At 38.6% G+C, this 25,845-nt stretch overlaps 2 protein-coding genes across 2 annotated transcripts; both read left to right on the forward strand.

Moving 5' to 3' along the window:
• The first annotated feature begins 2,105 nt into the window (after positions 1-2,105).
• Positions 2,106-9,704, forward strand: LOC133662570 (class I histocompatibility antigen, F10 alpha chain-like). The gene is made up of 8 exons (XM_062066684.1): positions 2,106-2,160; positions 3,078-3,344; positions 3,517-3,795; positions 5,693-6,001; positions 6,204-6,296; positions 6,468-6,577; positions 6,996-7,055; positions 9,630-9,704. The coding sequence occupies exons 1-8, from the start codon at positions 2,106-2,108 to the stop codon at positions 9,702-9,704; spliced, it is 1,248 nt and encodes a 415-aa protein (XP_061922668.1).
• Positions 9,705-14,964: 5,260 nt separating this feature from the next.
• LOC133662571 (class I histocompatibility antigen, F10 alpha chain-like) lies at positions 14,965-19,807 on the forward strand. Its single transcript, XM_062066685.1, has 6 exons — positions 14,965-15,019; positions 15,931-16,197; positions 16,370-16,648; positions 18,457-18,765; positions 18,949-19,041; positions 19,758-19,807. The coding sequence occupies exons 1-6, from the start codon at positions 14,965-14,967 to the stop codon at positions 19,805-19,807; spliced, it is 1,053 nt and encodes a 350-aa protein (XP_061922669.1).
• The last annotated feature ends 6,038 nt before the right edge of the window (positions 19,808-25,845 follow it).

Below are 25,845 nucleotides of genomic sequence, written 5' to 3' on the forward strand. Positions count from 1 at the left end.
GAATTTCGACCCAACGACCAAACAAAACTGTTTCCACATAACACTCGCCACACGCATAAGGTGCCGTGACGAACATCGGGATTTTGAACATCAAACAAATTGTAGCGTCCAGACAGTCACACGGAATCCGATGCGCTTTGAACTTTTAATCGCCAAATTTACCCCAACAATTTAATTCCTCTCCAACACTGTCATTCTTCTGTCCTCAGGCTGGTATACTTTTCGGCCACCGGGTGGCGGTAGAGACTCCATGTTTTACCTGAAGAAACCTTACTTCTGACCTTTTCACCTTATTGATCTCATCTTTACTGCTGCTTGGCTGACTTCAGTTCAGAGACGACATGAGCTCCATTTTCACATTTTTTATTTCATAACGGATTAAAAAACAAAGGACGTTGTTATTGTGAGAATGCTGCAGAGCATTGTCCATCCATCCATCCATTTTCTTCCGCTTATCCGAGGTCAGGTCGCGGGGGCAGCAGCCTAAGCAGGGAAGCCCAGACTACCCTCTCCCCAGCCACTTCGTCCAGCTCCTCCCGGGGGATCCCGAGGCGTTCCCAGGCCAGCCGGGAGAGATAGTCTTCCCAACCTGTCCTAGGTCTTCCCCTGTGGCCTCCTACCGGTCGAACTTGTCCGAAACACCTCCCTAGGGAGGCGTTCGGGTGGCATCCTGACCAGATGCCCAAACCACCTCATCTGGCTCCTCTCGATGTGGAGGAGCAGCGGCTTTACTTTGAGCTCCCCCCGGATGACAGAGCTACCCGGCGGAGGAAACTCATTTCGGCCGCTTGTACCCGTGATCTTGTCCTTTCGGTCATAACCCAAAGCTCATGACCATAGGTGAGGATGGGAACGTAGATCGACCGGTAAATTGAGAGCTTTGCCTTCCGGCTCAGCTCCTTCTTCACCACAACGGATCGATACAGCGTCCGCATTACTGAAGACGCCGCACCGATCCACCTGTCGATCTCACGATGCACTCTTCCCTCACTCGTGAACAAGACTCCGAGGTACTTGAACTCCTCCACTTGGGACAAGATCTGCGGACGACCCGCAGAGCATTGTTGTTATTATTATTATTAATACTGCATCATTTTTTTCCACACTCAACTACTTTCACATTTCTCAACTTATTAAAACTATTCCAGGATGAAAACATTCAGTATATTCAGACAAACAATATTACACATCCCCAAACTTATTACTTTATTATTGTATTAATAAAATATATGTATTATTATATTAAATAGTCCACATTTTCAAAACATTAATTGGGTCAAAGTCAAATAAGCTTGTAAGTGTTTTTTGCCAACATTTCCTTACTTGACAGTGGCATAAAGATAACAGCAGTCAATGTTTGGCTTCACCGTGTCTAATTTTACTTTCACTTTCCTTTTCTTTGATGATTTGCCCACCAAAAGCGTCTGCCTCACACTTTTCCCCACTTTCAGCACTTTGATCAATCGCATGAATGCTTTCAAGTTAGTTATAAGAGCGGTCGCCCTTCTCGATGCAACACTGTCCGGGAATCGAACCCATGCAAGGCAGAAGCGTGTCCCGTTACTCCACCAGGGACGCCTTACGCTTGGAAGACATAATGGAGGTTCAAATTCAGAAGTGAAATAAAAAGAACAAAAGTGGGGACGCACTTTCTGCCCTGTCAATCATTATTTGTATGCTTTCTTGAGAGGACTAACACGATCACTGATTGGATGTTCAACCTTTTCATTACTTTTAACTCTAAATTTCATCTTCCTTCCTCTTTCTTTCTTTTTCTGTCTATCCATCCAATAAATAAGTGGGTGAACATTAGAAGAAAACAAACCTCTGATAGGGAAATTTGGCTGCAAACTTGACGCGCCGGTTGTTCTTGTCAGGTCACGTGATTTCCCAGAAAACGCTACTGAAGCATTTACCTGACATGGCCACAAGGGGCGCTCTCTATCAAAGATGACGTCACAAAATGCTGACTCCTCATTGGCTCAGGTGGCGCATTCTTAAAAGAGCCTCGACACTTCCTTGTTGGTGTTTCCTGGTTGTTAGTCAGTTTGTCTTTCTCTGCGGGATTAAAAGTGGAAAACATCTTTTTATTTTGTGCTGACATCATGAACTTGTTTTTATTCTGTCTTTTGGTCGTGCAAATGCACAGCGGGGCGCCTGGTAAGTCCTCCTTCTTTTTTTTTTTATATAAATTTATAAACATTATTCATAAATCCTCTTTGTGCCTTCAGTTATTCTGTGAGTTTCTAGTTATTAATTCTACTCGTTCTTATCTCATTCAAGCTTATTATTACCTTATCATGATTCGTTTGAAACATGTTTATTTACAAAATATAACCTGTCATTTATTTTTAATCCTAACATTTTTTACTTTGAGATAACAAGAATAACGTCATTGTTTTCATTTTCATTGTTGTTCAACTTGAACAAATTCACTCACTTTCCTGTCATCTTTAATTTAACTGTGACTGAGGAAATTCTCCTGAAATACATCAATATTATTTTTGTGTTTTATCATTTGTTTAAACTTTGAATGGGATTTATTGAACATATCATTTCCCACTAAAAAAGCTCATACAAATTATGTGAAAATAATTGATGTCTTTTCTTTTAATTAGGACAAACAAAATGCCTAAACAAATGTTTAGATATACACAAATAATTTTGAAAAATACAAACTTGTTATTAAAGGTTAAACAATTTATTTAACCTCCTGTGACATAAATGTAAAATATTTATTGAGAAATGAAAGTAGTTATTAGTCTGTGTGTTGAGGGTGTGTACAACTTTGGGCGTCTACACATTTGTACTTGACATTATTCATCCTCCATTGGAGAAAAAAAATACGTTTATTTTCAAAATGTACAAACTGTCAACAGATGGCTTATTAAAATAAATGTTAGTAATATTATTATTGTGTTGTATTTTTCATAAACACCATGTGACTGTAGACTGTGATGTCTGGCAGTGTTTGATGTTCACTTTAAGACCCGACTGAAGACTGAATGACATCAAATATTCACACTGCAAGATTGTTGAACATGACACAAAATAATAAAAAGTTGCTCTTCTTTCAGTGATTCACACGCTGAAGTATTTCTACACTTCGTCCTCTCAAGTTCCAAACTTCCCAGAGTTTGTGATGGTTGGTTATGTTGATGAAGTCCAGGTGGTTCACTGTGACAGCGAGAGCAGGAAAGCAGAAGCCAAACAGGACTGGATGAACCAAATCACAGAAGAGGATCCAAACTACTGGCAGAGAAACACAGAGATCTGTGTTGCTGCTGAGCAAGTCAACAAAGTCAACATTGAAATTCTTAAGAAGCGTTTCAACCAAACTGGAGGTTTGTTTATCTTGAACTTTCTACTATTCAAATATATTTGATGTACTCTTTTTATACTGTAGTAAAAACACACATTACTGCACTGACACTTGTCTCTGTCCATCCCATAATATTCTACATAAAACACATTGTGTGTGTTTCACTCTGCTTTACAACACTTTGTGTCTCTCAGGTGTTCACATTGTCCAGAGGATGTATGGATGTGAATGGAATGATGAGACTGATGAAGTTAAAGGTTGGTATCAGCGTGGTTATGATGGAGAAGATTTCATATCGTTGGACATGAAGACATGGACATGGACTGCAGCAAAACAACAAGCTTTCCCCACCAAACTCAAGTGGGACCAGGACACACATCTAATAAACCACCATAAGTATTACTACACTGAGGATTGTCCTTCTTACCTGAAGAAGTATGTGAAGTATGGCAAGGAGGTCCTAATGAGAACAGGTAAAAACACACCTTGTACTTTCACCTTTTAACATGTTAGCACGCCCCCTATAGGAACATTACTGACATTACACTCTGTCTCTTTATACTTTTCTTTGTCACTTTCTCTCCATCCTCTTCTTTCTCTCCATCTTTACCTTCATTCTCTTCTTTCTCTCCATCGTTACCTTCATTCTCTTCTTTCTCTCCATCGGTACCTTCATTCTCTTCTTTCTCTCCATCTTTACCTTTATTCTCTTCTTTCTTTCCATCTTTACCTTTATTCTCTTCTTTCTTTCCATCTTTACCTTTATTCTCACCTTTTTTCCATCTTTACCTTAATTTTCTATTTTTCTCCATATTTACTTTCATTCTCACCTTCTCCATCTTTACCTTCATTCTTTTTTCTCAATCTTTACCCTTATTCTCTTCTTTCTTTCCATCTTTACCTTTATTCTCTTCTTTCTTTCCATCTTTACCTTTATTCTCACCTTTTCTCTATCTTTACTTTCATTCTCTTTCTCTCCATCTTTGCCTTCATTCTTTTTTTCTCTCAATCTTTACCTTTATTCTCTTCTTTCTTTCCATCTTTACCTTCATTCTCTTAATCTTTACCTTTATTCTCTTCTTTCTTTCCATCTTTACCTTTATTCTCACCTTTTCTCCATCTTTACCTTCATTCTCTTTCTCTCTATCATTACCTTCATTCTTTTTTTCTCAATCTTTACCTTTATTTTCTTCTTTCTTTCCATCTTTACCTTCATTCTCTTAATCTTTACCTTTATTCTCTTCTTTCTTTCCATCTTTACCTTCATTCTCTTAATCTTTACCTTTATTCTCTTCTGTCTTTCCATCTTTACCTTTATTCTCTTCTTTCTTTCCATCTTTACCTTTATTCTCACCTTTTCTCTATCTTTACTTTTATTCTCACCTTCCCTCCATCTTTACCTTCATTCTCTTTCTCTCCATCTTTACCTTCATTCTTTTTTTCTCAATCTTTACCTTTATTCTCTTCTTTCTTTCCATCTTTACCTTCATTCTCTTAATCTTTACCTTTATTCTCTTCTTTCTTTCCATCATTACCTTTATTTTCACCTTTTCTCCATCTTTACCTTCATTCTCTTTCTCTCCATCATTACCTTCATTCGTTTTTTCTCAATCTTTACCTTTATTCTCTTCTTTCTTTCCATCTTTACCTTCATTCTCTTAATCTTTACCTTTATTCTCACCTTTTCCCCATCTTTACTTTCATTCTCACCTTCTCTCCATCTTTACCTTCATTCTCTTTATCTCCATCTTTACCTTCATTCTTTTTTTCTCAATCTTTACATTTATTCTCTTCTTTCTTTCCATCTTTACTTTCATTCACTTTTTTGTCTGATCTTTTCTTTCATTCTTTTTCTTCTCACAATCTTTACCTTCATTCTTCTTTTTTTCCATCTTTACCTCCACTCACACCTTCTCTCCATCTTTACCTTCATTCTCTCTTTTCCCCTTCATTCTTTCTTTTTTCTCTCCACTTGTACCTTCTCTCTCTCTTTTCTCTCCATCTTCATGCTCACATTCACTCCATCTTTAACTTCATTCTCTTTCTTTCCATATTTACATTTATTCTCACCTTCTCTCCATCTTCATCTCCGTTCACACCTTCCATCCATCTTCACCTCCGTTCACACCATCTTTACCTCCATTTCCAACTTCTCTCCATTTTCACTTCCGTTCACAACTTCTCTCCATCTTCACCTCCGTTCACAACTTCTCTCCATTTTACCTCTGTTCACACCTCTCCATTGTATCTTCTTTTTGTCCTTTTCTTTCTGTCTTCACCTCCGTTCACACCTTCTCTCCATCTTCACCTCTGTTCTCACTTTCTCTCCACGTTGTCTTCTGTCCACACGTGACATCACTTCCTGTGCAGAGCTTCCAGAGGTGTTCCTCCTCCAGAAGACGCCGTCCTCTCCGGTCACCTGCATGGCGACAGGTTTCTACCCCGACCTAGCCGACCTGTTTTGGAGGAAAGACGGCGAGCAGATGTTCGAGGACGTGGAGCACGGAGAGCTGCTCCCCAACCACGACGGAACCTTCCAGATGTCGGTGGGGCTGAAAGTGGAGGTGACGGCCGACGTGGAGGGCAAGTACGAATGTGTGTTCCAGCTGTCTGGCGTCGAGGAGGACTTGGTCACCAAGCTGGAGAGAAGAAGCATCCTGAGCAACGCAAGCCATGAAGGTGAGAAAGACACATTTAGTTGGAGATGTTTCCTATCACAAGTCCACCTCTCGCCATTAATGATCCGTGTCGGCATTATTGATCCGTGTTGTCGTTATTGATCCGTGTCACCATGACAACGCTTAACGTCTGCATGCAAAGTAGTCATGAAGGTTTCCTCTTCATGCTTTGTCACTCCACTTGTGCTTTTTGCTCTCAACAGACCACTGGAGCGTCGCCATCGGTGCCACGGCGGCGGTCGTGGCTGTGGCGGCCCTCCTGGCGGCCATCTTCCTCGTCAGGCGACACAGACAAGGTGAGGAACACAGATTTCCTTCTTTTACTTGTCATTATTTTTTTTCTTCTTCTTTTCTTCTTTTTCTTTTCATTCTTCACTTTCTTTTTCTTCTTTCGCCCTTTCTCTTTTTCTTCTTCTTCCCCTTTTTCTTATTTTTTTCCCCCTTTTTCCTCCTCCTCCTCCTCAAAGATCCACAGAGACAGAGCACCCACTCTCACATAGAAACACAGCGTGGCGTGAGGAAAAAGTACATTTCACCTTTTGTTTCTCTGTCATTTCAGCCCAATACGATCCAGCTCGTAAGTAAAACATATTTTCTTTGAGCCGCAAGAAACAAAGCCGTGGTGAAGCATCACTCATATGAAGGTCTGATGCAGACGTTTGTGACAAGTTTAGCCTGAAAATCTCAACTTTCACAATAAAAGACAGAGTTTCCATCCATCAATATGCCACACTTTATATCGAACTTTTGACATGAGTCCTCATGATGAGGATCGACCATATGAGACATCAAGTGTGCACATTCAGGTTTGCTGACTCATCAAGAATGTATCTTAGTCAGGAAGTAGAAGATCAGCACTCTGCTTCTTGATGTTTCTAAGTCACCCCTCAAAGATCTGATGTGAGTGATGAGGCACCTTCTGGATGTTCTTCCTCCACCAGTGTGAGGTGTTTGCTTAGCGGGAGTAACCGGCTCACGGTGCGTTTGTCCCACAGCTCGCCACGGCGGGGCCGAGCTCCCCGAGGACATGCCGGCTGAAGGCTGAGTGGGACGCGGTGAGTTAGCTTACATGGACTGTTTGCATCTCTAAATGTTCTTGGGACTTTGTGTGAAGAAGATGTTCAACTTGGATTCATGTGTGTTTGTTGGGAATGTGCTGAGTCATCTTCTTCCTCCAGGATGCTTTGTGCACAGAGAGATGTCTCCATGGCTGAGGCACGTCATCACACTTGGAGATGAGATGGAGATGTGCTTTCTTCTTCATCCGACTGCTTCTCTTGTTATACCATAGATTCTTCTTTGGCTGTTGGTGGCTTGATTAGAAAAATAAGTTGGTTGCTATGAAATCATTCGGGGCTCACGTTTCATCACTTTGACATCATGACAAGGATTTCCTCTGTCTTTGAATCACCGCTGCTTGTGATCAATATCACATTGTGTCACATCTCTGTCAATAAATTCCGTTTGTTGTCCGCCACGGGCAAGACCAAAGAGCTGCCGAAGATTGTAGACCCGCACAAGACCGGAATGGACTACAAGACCATCAGCTTGACCAACTGCAGGCATAATGCCGTGTTGATTTTGTAACATGTGCTTTTATTTTGACACTGATCAAACCGGATCACATGCACATAAAAAAAATATTATCTTAGCATCAGCGTTCACTAATGATGACAAAGACAAAAAGGTTGTGAAATCTTCCCCGATTGTAAAATACATAAAGACAAATTCCATCAAAGACAAAATAAAAACCATAGTAATGACTCTTTTTTTCCCTAAATTTTTATCCTTTGCACGTTTCATGTTTTTTTGTATGTTCTATTTTTTTGGTAATTATTTTGCTTCAATTTATAAAGACTGTTGGAAAATTAAAGTGAACAAATATGTTCATGTACATATTTTGAAAAACGTGTTTACTTGCATTTTCTGATTGTTTGACTTTATTTGTGTCATAGTTTTTGTTTAAATAAAGTTTGACAAAAAAAAAGCCGTGATTGGTCAGCTTGTCACATCATTTCCGGGGTTTTGCACAGCCCACCTTTGCTAACGTCTTCTAAGTGAATTGACTGAATTCTGTTACAAATTCCCACTTTTTCATTTGTGTTTTATCTTTATCAATGTGTGTTTTATATACCTGCCACATGTCTTATCGGTGTACTTTCAGCCATAGCATTGTTTTCAGTATTTACTCATGATTATTGCATTTGTCTTAAAGCACAGATCAAAATTGGCAACCATAAATCATGAAGCATTCGATACAATGTCAATACATCTTTCTATTCTATTCTAACCTAATTCTAGATTGTGGCAGACTACATGTAATATGTAAAATTGTCAATTGTTCTTTGAGTGCAATAAGAAAAGTGTACGCCAGGCCTTGCCTTATTTTTGGTTTGTTAGTGTTTTTCCATGTTTAATGTTGAGTTCCTGTCCTGCACACCTTTTTTGTAGTTCCACTTCCTTTTGAGTGTCCTGCAGCAGCTTTATTTTGTCTCCCTGTGTTTAGTCGTCGCTATTTAAGTCTACGGTGCACTGCAAAAACCGATATCTAAGTAAGAATAAATATCTCAAATAAGGGTGACATTTGCTTATTTTCTGTCTGATAAGATAATTCTTCTCACTAAGCAGATTTTATGTTAGAGTGTTTTACTTGTTTTAAGTGTGTTGGTCCTAAATGATCTCAGTAAGATATTACAGCTTGTTGCTGAGATTTGATGACCTATATTGAGTAAAACATGCTTGAAACTAGAATATCAACTGTTGCAAAGCTGTGTTATCAACACTCACAAGTATAAAACTACTTTTTTAAAGTAATAATTTCTTACTTCAAGCATGAAGAAAAAAAATCATGCGCATATCATTATGTCAAGATAATGGCACTAGCATTTACTTCATTTAAGAATATTTTTCAACATATTGGACAAAAAGGTCTCTTTTTTTCTATCAAGAAAAGTGCACTTGTTATTAGTGAGAATATACTTATTTTAAGGTATTTTTGGGTTCATTGACGTTAGCTAATTTTACTTGTTTTGGAAAGTCCTGACAAGCCAAATTTTCTTGTTCTATTGGCAGATAATTTTGCTTAGTTCAAGTAAAATACCCCTCATTTTTGTATTTTTTTTTCTTGTTTTTGAACACTGACTTTTTGCAGTGTGCTGTGGTCTTTGTCGGGAGATTGTTAAAAGTATGTATGCTGTTGAACGCTGTTCCCTCGTCTGACGCTTCCAAGTAAGTATGTTTCCGCATAGTATTATTTTTCAATGCCGATAACTTCACTTTAAATGAGAAGTTTAAACCGGCAACTGCAGTGAATGGTGCGTCATGTGTTTCAGTAAAACGTAGATATATTTGGCTCTCTCAGAAAATGTAACTTTTATGGCAAACGTGCGCCCTTCTCTCTAATTGAGACAAAAGTTAAATATCTCCCTCTCGTCACCACTAAACATGAAAAATTCGAACTTTCTAACTCGCTCAAACTCGGCCATTTCTCCACCAATTTGAAATCTAAGAACACCAGAACGTTCCCCAAAGGCTTCAGGCGCTGACGTTGTTTTCTAAAAGTGGATATTTCGAAGCGTCTGGCCACGATCTGACTTTGCTTGACATGATGGTTTTCTAAAATCACACAGGAGATGCTTTGTCCTGAGGAAGATGGCTACCCACCAGCTGCAGCCAATGAGGTGAACTCCTATGAAGTCACATGACAGTCCCTCCCAGCCACAACACTTCCTCATTCTCCACCAATCACCTTTCAGACACGGTACGTTCACGAGCATGGGACCTCTGAAGTTAAATGTCGTTATAATACTGTAACATGTCTTTATAATATTATCCCTACGTCAAAGATGAAACGTTAAAGATGAAGTAAATGTGTGGTTGATGCTAGAACATTTAGAGTTGTGTTCTCAGATTAAGCAGTGGCTAGTAGCGTTATAATCGTTGCAGGGGGAATGATTTAAGTGAGACACACAACAGAACGCTGTCAGATCTCGAGTGTGGAATGACATAACTTGCTGTTGAAGTCGGTATAAAAATAACACGAGTAACTTTACAGATCTTATATTTAAAGTTAATTTTTGTAACGGATGAGAGTGCAACAGTACGATCTTTAAACAGTAACTGAACGTAGATTTTTTTTTAAAAATTTTTTGTAAACTTTGTTACCATATTTTGTGCTTACTTATTTATTTTTGATTGTGTTTAAAGTGTACACAGATTGTCGTTTGTCGAAGATGGAACACATTATCCACAATTCCAACATTTATTATGGGTGTTCCAAAAAACAATTTTCCCCAATTGCAAACCCATTTCAAGAACCAATTAGATGTGTAATTGGAGGGTCCACTCAGGCTGTACTTGGTACTTATTTAAGTTTATTACATTACGCTGTCATTAATTTGGAAGGAAACAATTTGTACTAGTATACCTTTCTTTTATTACTTTATGAACTATTTTTTTCATCAGGAAACAACATTTCGTACTCTTGTGTCTTTTTATTACTTTTATATATTAATGACATTTATTTCCTTCTGTTTCTATTTTGCAGCAAATTGGATTAACCACACAATTTTCCCTTTGGGAATTAATAAAGTAGTTAAATAAGTGTTTTACCATCTTATTAAACAAACAATTTAACATAAATAAATGAATAAATATGTTATTTATATTTTGTTGTGTTGGACAAGCTGCTACTCTGACTAATGTCAGTGCCGCGTATGGAGATTGAAGTGCAACATAGGTGGTAAAAACATGTTTTTGCACTTGATAACATTGAATATGTCCACTTTTCCTTTTTTATGTGGTGTGGATTGTCATCAAATCTGCCACTTTTGGGATGTAGTCTAATAATAGGAGGCAAATAATCAGTCAATTGGGCGTAGATTGTATCCAGTTGTAGATTTATTTTTGACATGCTGTCATAAAAAGGCAGTTTATTTTAAATGCAGGTCTATTAGCTGCCCGGTAAACTGCCTGACTCAAACAGACTCAACTTAAGTCAAGTCAAGTCAACTTTATTTATAGAGCACGTTTACAACAACTTTTAAATTGAACCAAAGTGCTGTACAGGTTAAAAAGCATAGAGCAAAAAAACAAACAAGGAACATAAACAATAAATGAGCCAAACAAGATAGTGCAAAAGCAATACGGCAAAAGGGGTCGAATAAAAAGTAAAAATTGCAAAATAAAAATAATAATAATAAAAGTGCGACAAATTGAAAAAAAACTAAAGCGAAGGGGGTCGGGGGTGAGGGGGGACTAGAAATAGTGGCCCAGTGGGCGGACTCAGCTCAGGTCAAAGGCCAGCAAGAAGAGGTAGGTCTTAAGAAGGGTTTTGAAGACCCCCAGGCTCTGGGCTGACTTAAACAACTTAAATGTGCATGACTCAATTATTAACTGGTTTACGTCAACAATAATGTAATAAATTATATTCAACAATTAACATATTAAATAGGGATCTTTATCTTCTATTTTCATCATTGACAAAGAGAATTTATAACAATGTTTATTGCATTTAAGTCGTTTGTTAGTCAATGTTTACATTTGAATGAACAACCACACTGCATGTCCCTCGCATTAACCAGAGATTTCGCAAGTAATTACACCCACATCTATTTTTCTCCTTCTATTTCGAAGGGAGATGCTTGGTTCCATTCAGTATTTTTGGGGAAACATTATGTCAGGTTTTCAGGGTATGGAAAATATGCATTTCAGTGGAAGTCATTGTGCGACCAAAATGTATGTAAGTGTATACTAAAGGAATACCACTGTCCACGCATGCGCGAAGAGCAGGTCACTTCCGAGACTTGCAATATTTTACGACGGAGCTTCTGCTACATCATCCATCCATCCATCCATTTTCTACCGCTTGTCCCTTTTTGGGGTCGCGGGCTGCTATACATCATGTTTTGTGACATTTATGTTTTGTCAATGTTTTGTATAAAAATAATATCTTACCTGGGAGTATAAAGGAACAAAAATATAAACATGAACAAGGGGTAGATTTAACAAATTTAGGGAGTTTTATCGCCACATTTTCCATCACTTTTACTTTTGTGTCGTTGCAATAAATAAATCAATCAAAGTTTATTTATATAGCCTGTCAGAATAATTGTATCTAAGTTATCACAAAACTTTGTGTTGCCATGAGTTCCCGTCGAGAGGACAAAAGCTGTCTTTGATCCTACCAAGCAGAAGGCTTGTAAAACTCCACTGTGTACGATGAGAAGCGACATGAAGGTGTTGGTTTCTTTCTTCTATTGTAATCCACAGGAAGATTTTGTCTTGACCCGAGATCTACAAAGCAGAGAGGAAGCAGGACCTGACGCAAGCTCCAGGCATCTTTTCTTTGAACTCTTTTGTGACCGAGGGCAACGGCTGTTTACGACCCCCCTCTCCCCTTAGAAACAGCTGTTGCCATGTAATCAGGGAAAGTCCAAATAAAGGAGGAGGCGTGCAATCTTTCGTCAGAGCGTGGTGGAAGACTGTACAAAGAGTACAGCCCAGACGTCTCTCCTCAGTGGGCTAAATTTAATTCTGTTTAATTCCTTGCTTCTTGTCTGTTTAATAGAAGTCATCAGTGTTTGAACCTGACATAGCCCTTAATCACAAATGACGCACAGTTTCCAAAATAAATACTGTATTCCTAAGTAACTTTTGTTTTGTTTTGTATGTAATCTTTTTTATAATATATTGTTATTCAAATAAAGATTACAAAAGAGAAAACCATGGTAACTGGGATGGCGGGCACGATCGTAACTGCCGTAAAACCATTTGACGGAAGTGACGTGGTCTTTGCGCGTTTGTGGACCGATCGTGTAGTGACAGTCACAGGCCATCGTGAATTTCGACCCACCGACCGAACAAAACTGTTTCCACATAACACTCGCCACACGCATAAGGTGCCGTGACGAACATCGGGATTTTGAATATCAAACAAATTGTAGCGTCCAGACAGTCACACGGAATCCGATGCGCTTTGAACTTTTAATCGCCAAATTTACCCCAACAATTTAATTCCTCTCCAACACTGTCATTCTTCTGTCCTCAGGCTGGTATACTTTTTGGCCACCGGGTGGCGGTAGAGACTCCATGTTTTACCTGAAAAAACCTTACTTCTGACCTTTTCACCTTATTGATCTCATCTTTACTGCTGCTTGGCTGACTTCAGTTCAGAGACGACATGAGCTCCATTTTCAAATTTTTTTATTTCATAACGGATTAAAAAACAAAGGACGTTGTTATTGTGAGAATGCTGCAGAGCATTGTCCATCCATCCATCCATCTTCTTCCGCTTATCCGAGGTCAGGTCGCGGGGGCAGCAGCCTAAGCAGGGAAGCCCAGACTACCCTCTCCCCAGCCACTTCGTCCAGCTCCTCCCGGGGGATCCCGAGGCGTTCCCAGGCCAGCCGGGAGAGATAGTCTTCCCAACCTGTCCTGGGTCTTCCCCCGTGGCCTCCTACCGGTCGAACTTGTCCGAAACACCTCCCTAGGGAGGCGTTCGGGTGGCATCCTGACCAGATGCCCAAACCACCTCATCTGGCTCCTCTCGATGTGGAGGAGCAGCGGCTTTACTTTGAGCTCCCCCCGGATGACAGAGCTTCTCACCCTATCTCTAAGGGAGAGCCCCTCCACCCGGCGGAGGAAACTCATTTCGGCCGCTTGTACCCGTGATCTTGTCCTTTCGGTCATAACCCAAAGCTCATGACCATAGGTGAGGATGGGAACGTAGATCGACCGGTAAATTGAGAGCTTTGCCTTCCGGCTCAGCTCCTTCTTCACCACAACAGATCGATACAGCGTCCGCATTACTGAAGACGCCGCACCGATCCGCCTGTCGATCTCACGATGCACTCTTCCCTCACTCGTGAACAAGACTCCGAGGTACTTGAACTCCTCCACTTGGGACAAGATCTGCGGACGACCCGCAGAGCATTGTTGTTATTATTATTATTAATACTGCATCATTTTTTTCCACACTCAACTACTTTCACATTTCTCAACTTATTAAAACTATTCCAGGATGAAAACATTCAGTATATTCAGACAAACAATATTACACATCCCCAAACGTATTACTTTATTATTGTATTAATAAAATATATGTATTATTATATTAAATAGTCCACATTTTCAAAACATTAATTGGGTCAAAGTCAAATAAGCTTGTAAGTGTTTTTTGACAACATGTCCTTACTTGACAGTGGCATAAAGATAACAGCAGTCAATGTTTGGCTTCACCGTGTCTAATTTTACTTTCACTTTCCTTTTCTTTGATGATTTGCCCACCAAAAGCGTCTGCCTCACACTTTTCCCCACTTTCAGCACTTTGATCAATCGCATGAATGCTTTCAAGTTAGTTATAAGAGCGGTTGCCCTTCTCGATGCAACACTGTCCGGGAATCGAACCCATGCAAGGCAGAAGCGTGTCCCGTTACACCACCAGGGACGCCTTACGCTTGGAAGACATAATGGAGGTTCAAATTCAGAAGTGAAATAAAAAGAAGAAAAGTGGGGACGCACTTTCTGCCCTGTCAATCATTATTTGTATGCTTTCTTGAGAGGACTATAATACGATCACTGATTGGATGTTCAACCTTTTCATTACTTTTAACTCTAAATTTCATCTTCCTTCCTCTTTCTTTCTATCCAATAAATAAGTTGGTGAACATTCGAAGAAAACAAACCTCTGATAGGGAAATTTGGCTGCAAACTTGACGCGCCGGTTGTTCTTGTCAGGTCACGTGATTTCCCAGAAAACGCTACTGAAGCATTTACCTGACATGGCCACAAGGGGCGCTCTCTATCAAAGATGACGTCACAAAATGCTGACTCCTCATTGGCTCAGGTGACGCATTCTTAAAAGAGCCTCGACACTTCCTTGTTGGTGTTTCCTGGTTGTTAGTCAGTTTGTCTTTCTCTGCGGGATTAAAAGTGGAAAACATCTTTTTATTTTGTGCTGACATCATGAACTTGTTTTTATTCTGTCTTCTGGTCGTGCAAATGCACAGCGGGGCGCCTGGTAAGTCCTCCTTCTTTTTTTTTTTTTATATAAATTTATAAACATTATTCATAAATCCTCTTTGTGCCTTCACTTATTCTGTGAGTTTCTAGTTATTAATTCTACTCGTTCTTATCTTAATCAAGCTTATTGTTACCTTATCATGATTCGTTTGAAACATATTTATTTACAAAATATAACCTGTCATTTATTTTTAATCCTAACATTTTTTACTTTGAGATAACAAGAATAACGTCATTGTTTTCATCTTCATTGTTGTTCAACTTGAACAAATTCCCTCACTTTCCTGTCATCTTTAATTGAACTGTGACTGAGGAAATTCTCCTGAAATACATCAATATTATTTTTGTGTTTTATCATTTGTTTAAACTTTGAATGGGATTTATTGAACATATCATTTCCCACTAAAAAAGCTCATACAAATGATAATTGATGTCTTTTCTTTTAATTAGGACAAACAAAATGCCTAAACAAATGTTTAGATATACACAAATAATTTTGAAAAATACAAACTTGTTATTAAAGGTTAAACAATTTATTTAACCTCCTGTGACATAAATGTAAAATATTTATTGAGAAATGAAAGTAGTTATTAGTCTGTGTGTTGAGTTTGTGTACAACTTTGGGCGTCTACACATTTGTACTTGACATTATTCATCCTCCATTGGAGAAAAAAAATATGTTTATCTTCAAAATGTACAAACTGTCAACAGATGGCTTATTAAAATAAATGTTAGTAATATTATTATTGTGTTGTATTTTTCATAGACACCATGTGACTGTAGACTGTGATGTCTGGCAGTGTTTGATGTTCACTTTAAGACCCGACTGAAGACTGAATGACATCAAATATTCACACTGCAAGATTGTTGAAAATGACACAAAATAATAAAAAGTTGCTCTTCTTTCAGTGATTCACACGCTGAAGTATTTCTACACTTCATCCTCTCAAGTTCCAAACTTCCCAGAGTTTGTGATTGTTGGTTATGTTGATGAAGTCCAGGTGGTTCACTATGACAGCGAGAGCAGGAAAGCAGAAGCCAAACAGGACTGGATGAACCAAATCACAGAAGAGGATCCAAACTACTGGCAGAGAGAAACAGAGAACTGTGTTGTTGCTGAGCAAGTCAACAAAGTCAGCATTGAAATTCTTAAGAAGCGTTTCAACCAAACTGGAGGTTTGTTTATCTTGAACTTTCTACTATTCAAATATATTTGAAGTACTCTTTTTATACTGTAGTAAAAACACACATTACTGCACTGACACTTGTCTCTGTCCATCCCATAATATTCTACATAAAACACATTGTGTGTGTTTCACTCTGCTTTACAACACTTTGTGTCTCTCAGGTGTTCACATTGTCCAGTGGATGTATGGATGTGAATGGAATGATGAGACTGATGAAGTTAAAGGTTGGCGTCAGGAAGGTTATGATGGAGAAGATTTCATGTCGTTGGACATGAAGACATGGACATGGACTGCAGCAAAACAACAAGCTTTCCCCTCCAAACTCAAGTGGGACCAGGACACACATCTAATAAACAACCAAAAGTATTACTTCACTGAGCTATGTCCTTCTTACTTGAAGAAGTATGTGAAGTATGGCAAGGAGGTCCTAATGAGAACAGGTAAAAACACACCTTGTACTTTCACCTTTTAACATGTTAGCACGCCCCCTATAGGAACATTACTGACATTACACTCTGTCTCTTTATACTTTTCTTTGTCACTTTCTCTCCATTCTCTTCTTTCTCTCCATCTTTACCTTCATTCTCTTCTTTCTCTCCATCTTTACCTTTATTCTCTTCTTTCTTTCCATCTTTACCTTTATTCTCACCTTTTTTCCATCTTTACCTTAATTTTCTATTTTTCTCCATATTTACTTTCATTCTCACCTTCTCTCCATCTTTACCTTCTATCTTTTTTCTCAATCTTTACCTTTATTCTCTTCTTTCTTTCCATCTTTACCTTTATTCTCTTCTTTCTTTCCATCTTTACCTTTATTCTCACCTTTTCTCTATCTTTACTATCATTCTCTTTCTCTCCATCTTTGCCTTCATTATTTTTTTCTCAATCTTTACCTTTATTCTCTTCTTTCTTTCCATCTTTACCTTCATTCTCTTAATCTTTACCTTTATTCTCTTCTTTCTTTCCATCTTTACCTTTATTCTCATCTTTTCTCCATCTTTTACCTTCATTCTCTTTCTCTCTATCATTACCTTCATTCTTTTTTTCTCAATCTTTACCTTTATTTTCTTCTTTCTTTCCATCTTTACCTTCATTCTCTTAATCTTTACCTTTATTCTCTTCTTTCTTTCCATCTTTACCTTCATTCTCTTAATCTTTACCTTTATTCTCTTCTTTCTTTCCATCTTTACCTTTATTCTCTTCTTTCTTTCCATCTTTACCTTTATTCTCACCTTTTCTCTATCTTTACTTTTATTCTCACCTTCCCTCCATCTTTACCTTCATTCTCTTTCTCTCCATCTTTACCTTCATTCTTTTTTTCTCAATCTTTACCTTTATTCTCTTCTTTCTTTCCATCTTTACCATCATTCTCTTAATCTTTACCTTTATTCTCTTCTTTCTTTCCATCGTTACCTTTATTCTCACCTTTTCTCCATCTTTACCTTCATTCTCTTTCTCTCCATCATTACCTTCATTCTTTTTTTCTCAATCTTTACCTTTATTCTCTTCTTTCTTTCCATCTTTACCTTCATTCTCTTAATCTTTACCTGTATTCTCACCTTTTCCCCATCTTTACTTTCATTCTCACCTTCTCTCCATCTTTACCTTCATTCTCTTTATCTCCATCTTTACCTTCATTCTTTTTTTCTCAATCTTTACATTTATTCTCTTCTTTCTTTCCATCTTTACTTTCATTCACTTTTTTCTCTGATCTTTTCTTTCATTCTTTTTCTTCTCACAATCTTTACCTTCATTCTTCTTTTTTTCCATCTTTACCTCCACTCACACCTTCTCTCCATCTTTACCTTCATTCTCTCTTTTCCCCTTCATTCTTTCTTTTTTCTCTCCACTTTTACCTTCTCTCTCTCTTTTCTCTCCATCTTCATGCTCACATTCACTCCATCTTTAACTTCATTCTCTTTCTTTCCATATTTACATTTATTCTCACCTTCTCTCCATCTTCATCTCCGTTCACACCTTCCATCCATCTTCACCTCCGTTCACACCATCTTTACCTCCATTTCCAACTTCTCTCCATTTTCACTTCCGTTCACAACTTCTCTCCATCTTCACCTCCGTTCACAACTTCTCTCCATTTTACCTCTGTTCACACCTCTCCATTGTATCTTCTTTTTGTCCTTTTCTTTCCGTCTTCACCTCCGTTCACACCTTCTCTCCATCTTCACCTCTGTTCTCACCTTCTCTCCACGTTGTCTTCTGTCCACACGTGACATCACTTCCTGTGCAGAGCTTCCAGAGGTGTTCCTCCTCCAGAAGACGCCGTCCTCTCCGGTCACCTGCATGGCGACAGGTTTCTACCCCGACCTAGCCGACCTGTTTTGGAGGAAAGACGGCGAGCAGATGTTCGAGGACGTGGAGCACGGAGAGCTGCTCCCCAACCACGACGGAACCTTCCAGATGTCGGTGGGGCTGAAAGTGGAGGTGACGGCCGACGTGGAGGGCAAGTACGAATGTGTGTTCCAGCTGTCTGGCGTCGAGGAGGACTTGGTCACCAAGCTGGAGAGAAGAAGCATCCTGAGCAACGCAAGCCATGAAGGTGAGAAAGACACATTTAGTTGGAGATGTTTCCTATCACAAGTCCACCTGTCGCCATTAATGATCCGTGTCGCCGTTATTGATCCGTGTCACCATGACAACGCTTGACGTCTGCATGCAAAGTAGTCATGAAGGTTTCCTCTTCATGCTTTGTCACTCCACTTGTGCTTTTTGCTCTCAACAGACCACTGGAGCATCGCCATCGGTGCCACGGCGGCGGTCGTGGCTGTGGCGGCCCTCCTGGCGGCCATCTTCCTCGTCAGGCGACACAGACAAGGTGAGGAACACAGATTGCCTTCTTTTACTTGTCATTGTTGTTTTTCTTCTTCTTTTCTTGTTTTTCTTTTCATTCTTCACTTTCTTTTTCTCTTCATTCTTCACTTTCTTTTTCTTCTTCTTCTTCTTCCCCTTCCCCTTTTTCTTATTCTTTTTTTTCCTTTTTCTTCCTCCTCCTCCTCCTCAAAGATCCACAGAGACAGAGCACCCACTCTTACATAGAAACACAGCGTGACGTGAGGAAAAAGTCCATTTCACCTTTTGTTTCTCTGTCATTTCAGCCAAATACGATCCAGCTCGTAAGTAAAACATATTTTCTTTGAGCCGCAAGAAACAAAGCCGCGGTGAAGCATCACTCATATGAAGGTCTGATGCAGACGTTTGTGACAAGTTTAGCCTGAAAATCCCAACTTTCACAATAAAAGACAGAGTTTCCATCCATCAATACGCCACACTTTATATCGAACTTTTGACATGAGTCCTCATGATGAGGATCGACCAAATGAGACATCAAGTGTGCACATTCAGGTTTGCTGACTCATCAAGAATGTATCCTAGTCAGGAAGTAGAAGATCAGCACTCTGCTTCTTGATGTTTCTAAGTCACCCCTCAAAGATCTGATGTGAGTGATGAGGCACCTTCTGGATGTTCTTCCTCCACCAGTGTGAGGTGTTTGCTTAGCGGGAGTAACCGGCTCACGGTGCGTTTGTCCCACAGCTCGCCACGGCGGGGCCGAGCCCCCTGAGAACATGCCGGCTGAAGGCTGAGTGGGACGCGGTGAGTTAGCTCACATGGACTGTTTGCATCTCTAAATGTTCTTGGGACTTTGTGTGAAGAAGATGTTCAACTTGGATTCATGTGTGTTTGTTGGGAATGTGCTGAGTCATCTTCTTCCTCCAGGATGCTTTGTGCACAGAGAGATGTCTCCATGGCTGAGGCACGTCATCACACTTGGAGATGAGATGGAGATGTGCTTTCTTCTTCATCCGACTGCTTCTCTTGTTATACCATAGATTCTTCTTTGGCTGTTGGTGGCTTGATTAGAAAAATAAGTTGGTTGCTATGAAATCATTCGGGGCTCACGTTTCATCACCTTGACATCATGACAAGGATTTCCTCTTTCTTTGAATCACCGCTGCTTGTGATCAATATCACATTGTGTCACATCTCTGTCAAAAAATTCCGTTTGTTGTCCGCCACGGGCAAGACCAAAGAGCTGCCGAAGATTGTAGACCCGCACAAGACCGGAATGGACTACAAGACCATCAGCTTGACCAACTGCAGGCATAATGCCGGGTTTATTTTGTAACATGTGCTTTTATTTTGACACTGATCAAACCGGATCACATGCACATAAAAAAAATATTATCTTAGCATCAGCGTTCACTATTGATGACAAAGACAAAAAGGTTGTGAAATCTTCCCAAATTGTAAAATACATAAAGACAAATTCCATCAAAGACAAAATAAAAACCATAGTAATGACTTTTTTTCCCTAAATTTTTATCCTTTGCACGTTTCATGTTTTTTTGTATGTTCTATTTTTTTGGTAATTATTTTGCTTCAATTTATAAAGACTGTTGGAAAATTAAAGTGAACAAATATGTTCATGTACATATTTTGAAAAACATGTTTACTTGCATTTTCTGATTGTTTGACTTTATTTGTGTCATAGTTTTTGTTGAAATAAAGTTTGACAAAAAAAAGAGCCGTGATTGGTCAGCTTGTCACATCATTTCCGGGGTTTTGCACAGCCCACCTTTGCTAACGTCTTGTAAGTGAATTGACTGAATTCTGTTACAAATTCCCACTTTTTCATTTGTGTTTTATCTTTATCAATGTGTGTTTTATATACCTGCCACATGTCTTATCTGTGTACTTTCAGCCATAGCATTGTTTTCAGTATTTACTCATGATTATTGCATTTGTCTTAAAGCACAGATCAAAATTGGCAACCATAAATCCTGAAGCATTCGATACAATGTCAATACATCTTTCTATTCTATTCTAACTCTAACCTAATTCTAGATTGTGGCAGACTACATGTAATATGTAAAATTGTCAATTGTTCTTTGAGTGCAATAAGAAAAGTGTACGCCAGGCCTTGCCTTATTTTTGGTTTGTTAGTGTTTTTCCATGTTCAATGTTGAGTTCCTGTCCTGCACACCTTTTTTGTAGTTCCACTTCCTTTTGAGTGTCCTGCAGCAGCTTTATTTTGTCTCCCTGTGTTTAGTCGTCGCTATTTAAGTCTACGGTGCACTGCAAAAACTGATATCTAAGTAAGATTAAATATCTCAAATAAGGGTGACATTTGCTTATTTTCTGTCTGATAAGATAATTCTTCTCACTAAACAGATTTTATGTTAGAGTGTTTTACTTGTTTTAAGTGTGTTGGTCCTAAATGATCTCAGTAAGATATTACAGCTTGTTGCTGAGATTTGATGACCTATATTGAGTAAAACATGCTTGAAACTAGAATATCAACTGTTGCAAAGCTGTGTCATCAACACTCACAAGTATAAAACTATTTTTTTAAAGTAATAATTTCTTACTTCAAGCATGAAAAAAAAATCATGCGCATATCATTATGTCAAGATAATGGCACCAGCATTTACTTCATTTAAGAATATTTTTCAACATATTGGGCAAAAAGGTCTCTTTTTTTCTACAAAGAAAAGTGCACTTGTTATTAGTGAGAATATACTTATTTTAAGGTATTTTTGGGTTCATTGAGGTTAGCTAATTTTACTTGTTTTGGAAAGTCCTGACAAGCCACATTTTCTTGTTCTATTGGCAGATAATTTTGCTTAGTTCAAGTAAAATACCCCTAATTTTTGTATTTTGTTTTCTTGTTTTTGAACACTGACTTTTTGCAGTGTGCTGTGGTCTTTGTCGGGAGATTGTTAAAAGTATGTATGCTGTTGAACGCTGTTCCCTCGTCTGACGCTTCCAAGTAAGTATGTTTCCGCATAGTCTTTTTTTTCAATGCCGATAACTCCACTTTAAATGAGAAGTTTAAACCGGCAACTGCAGTGAATGGTGCGTCATGTGTTTCAGTAAAACGTAGATATATTTGTCTCTCTCAGAAAATGTAACTTTTATGGCAAACGTGCGCCCTTCTCTCTAATTGAGTCTAAAGTTAAATATCTCCCTCTCGTCACCACTAAACATGAAAAATACGAACTTTCTAACTCGCTCAAACTCGGCCATTTCTCCACCAATTTGAAATCTAAGAACACCAGAACGTTCCCCAAAGCCTTCAGGCGCTGACGTTGTTGTCTAGAAGTGGATATTTCGAAGCGTCTGGCCACGATCTGACTTTGCTTGACATGATGGTTTTCTAAAATCACACAGGAGATGCTTTGTCCTGAGGAAGATGGCTACCCACCAGCTGCAGCCAATGAGGGGAACTCCTTTGAAGTCACATGACAGTCCCTCCCAGCCACAACACTTCCTCATTCTCCACCAATCACCTTTCAGACACGGTACGTTCACGAACATGGGACCTATGAAGTTAAATGTCGTTATAATACTGTAACATGTCTTTATAATATTATCCCTACGTCAAAGATGAAACGTTAAAGATGAAGTAAATGTGTGGTTGATGCTAGAACATTTAGAGTTGTGTTCTCAGATTAAGCAGTGGCTAGTAGCGTTATAATCGTTGCAGGGGGAACGATTTAAGTGAGACACACAACAGAACGCTGTCAGATCTCGAGTGTGGAATGACATAAATTGCTGTTGAAGTCGGTATAAAAATAACACGAGTAACTTTACAGATCTTCTATTTAAAGTTAATTTTTGTAACGGATGAGAGTGCAACAGTACGATCTTTAAACAGTAACTGAACGTAGATTTTTTTTTAAAAAATTTTTGTAAACTTTGTTACCATATTTTGTGCTTACTTATTTATTTTTAATTGTGTTTAAAGTGTACACTGATTACATCCTTTTACTAAAATAGGGACGTTTGTCGAAGATGGAACACATTATCCACAATTCCAACATTTATTATGGGTGTTCCAAAAAACTATTTTCTCCAATTGCGAACCCATTTCAAGAACCAATTAGATGTGTAATTGGAGGGTCCACTCAGACTGTACTTGGTACTTATTTAAGTTTATTACATTACGCTGTCATTAATTTGGAAGGAAACAATTTGTACTAGTATACCTTTCTTTTATTACTTTATGAACTATTTTTTTCATCGGGAAACAACATTTCGTACTCTTGTGTCTTTTTATTACTTTTATTTATTAATGACATTTATTTCCTTCTGTTTCTATTTTGCAGCAAATTGGATTAACCACCCAATTTTCCCTTTGGGAATTAATAAAGTAGTTAAATAAGTGTTTTACCATCTTATTAAACAAACAATTAAACATAAATAAATGAATAAATATGTTATTTATATTTTGTTGTGTTGGACAAGCTGCTACTCTGACTAATGTCAGTGCCGCGTATGGAGATTGAAGTGCAACATAGGTGGTAAAAACATGTTTTTGCACTTGATAACATCGAATATGTCCACTTTTCCTTTTTTATGTGGTGTGGATTGTCATCAAAGCTGCCACTTTTGGGATGTAGTCTAATAATAGGAGGCAAATAATCAGTTATTTGGGCGTAGATTGTATCCAGTTGTAGATTTATTTTTGACATGCTGTCATAAAAAGGCAGTTTATTTTAAATGCAGGTCTATTGGCTGCCCGGTAAACTGCCTGACTCAAACAGACTCAACTTAAGTCAAGTCAAGTCAACTTTATTTATAGAGCACGTTTACAACAACTTTTAAATTGAACCAAAGTGCTGTACAGGTTAAAAAGCGTAGAGCAAAAAAACACAAAAAGAAAAAACAAACAAGGAACATAAACAATAAATGAGCCAAACAAGATAGTGCAAAAGCAATACGGCAAAAGGGGTCGAATAAATAGTAAAAATGGCAAAATAAAAATAATAATAATAAAAGTGCGACAAATTGAAAAAAAACTAAAGCGAAGGGGGTCGGGGGTGAGGGGGGCACTAGAAATAGTGGCCCAATGGGCGGACTCAGCTCAGGTCAAAGGCCAGCAAGAAGAGGTAGGTCTTAAGAAGGGTTTTGAAGACCCCCAGGCTCTGGGCTGACTTAAACAACTTAAATGTGCATGACTCAATTATTAACTGGTTTACGTCAACAATAATGTAATAAATTATATTCAACAATTAACATATTAAATAGGGATCTTTATCTTCTATTTTCATCATTGACAAAGGGAATTTATAACAATGTTTTTTGCATTTAAGTCGTTTGTTAGTCAATGTTTACATTTGAATGAACAAACACACTGCATGTCCCTCGCATTAACCAGAGATTTCGCAAGTAATTACACCCACATCTATTTTTCTCCTTCTATTTCGAAGGGAGATGCTTGGATCCATTCAGTATTTGTGGGGAAAGCATTATGTCAGGTTTTCAGTGTGTTGAAAATATGCGTTTCAGTGGAAGTCATTGTGCGACCAAAATGTATGTAAGTGTATACTAAAGGAATACCACTGTCCACGCATGCGCGAAGAGCAGGTCACTTCCGAGACTTGCAATATTTTACGACGGAGCTTCTGCTACATCATCCATCCATCCATCCATTTTCTACCGCTTGTCCCTTTTTGGGGTCGCGGGCTGCTACATCATGTTTTGTGACATTTATGTTTTGTCAATGTTTTGTATAAAAATAATATCTTACCTGGGAGTATAAAGGAACAAAAATATAAACATGAACAAGGGGTAGATTTAACAAATTTAGGGAGTTTTATCGCCACATTTTCCATCACTTTTACTTTTCTGTCGTTGCAATAAATAAATCAATCAAAGTTTATTTATATAGCCTGTCAGAATAATTGTATCTAAGTGATCACAAAACTGTGTTGCCATGAGTTCCCGGCGAGAGGACAAAAGCTGTCTTTGATCCTACCAAGCAGAAGGCTTGTAAAACTCCACTGTGTACGATGAGAAGCGACATGAAGGTGTTGGTTTCTTTCTTCTATTGTAATCCACAGGAAGATTTTGTCTTGACCCGAGATCTACAAAGCGGAGAGGAAGCAGGACCTGACGCAAGCTCCAGGCATCTTTTCTTTGAACTGTTTTGTGACCGAGGGCAACGGCTGTTTACGACCCCCCTCTCCCCTTAGAAACAGCTGTTGCCATGTAATCAGGGAAAGTCTAAATAAAAGAGGAGGCATGCAATCTTTCGTCAGAGCGTGGTGGAAGACTGTGCAAAGAGTACAGCCCAGACGTTTCTCCTCAGTGGGCTAAATTGAATTCTGTCCCTGTTTAATTCCTTGCTTCTTGTCTGTTTAATAGATGTCATCAGTGTTTGAACCTGATATAGCCCTTAATCACAAACAACGCACAGGGGCGCCACTGACTCCCATCTCGTACTTTCGTTTTTAAAATGTTGATTTTTTTTAAAACAATGCACTTACTCTAACTTAAATCTATATCTGTGGTGTAACAAAGCTAGAATTTTAAATGAATGTATGTATTTAATGTAAATAACGTAGTAAAAAGATTGCTTTACTCGCCATTTAAGGCTGCTGAGCACATCGTTCAGGTTTTTTTTTTTTCAAAATAAATACTGTATTCCTAAGTAACTTTTGTTTTGTTTTATCTCCAACTCTCAATTTTCTGTCCTCAGGCTGGTATACTTTTCGGCCACCGGGTGGCGGTAGATACTCCATGTTTTACCTGAAGAAACCTTACTTCTGACCTTTTCACCTTATTGATCTCATCTTTACTGCTGCTTGGCTGACTTCAGTTCAGAGACGACATGAGC

Source organism: Entelurus aequoreus, linkage group LG12, assembly GCF_033978785.1.
Source record: "Entelurus aequoreus isolate RoL-2023_Sb linkage group LG12, RoL_Eaeq_v1.1, whole genome shotgun sequence".
Lineage (NCBI taxonomy): Eukaryota > Metazoa > Chordata > Actinopteri > Syngnathiformes > Syngnathidae > Entelurus > Entelurus aequoreus.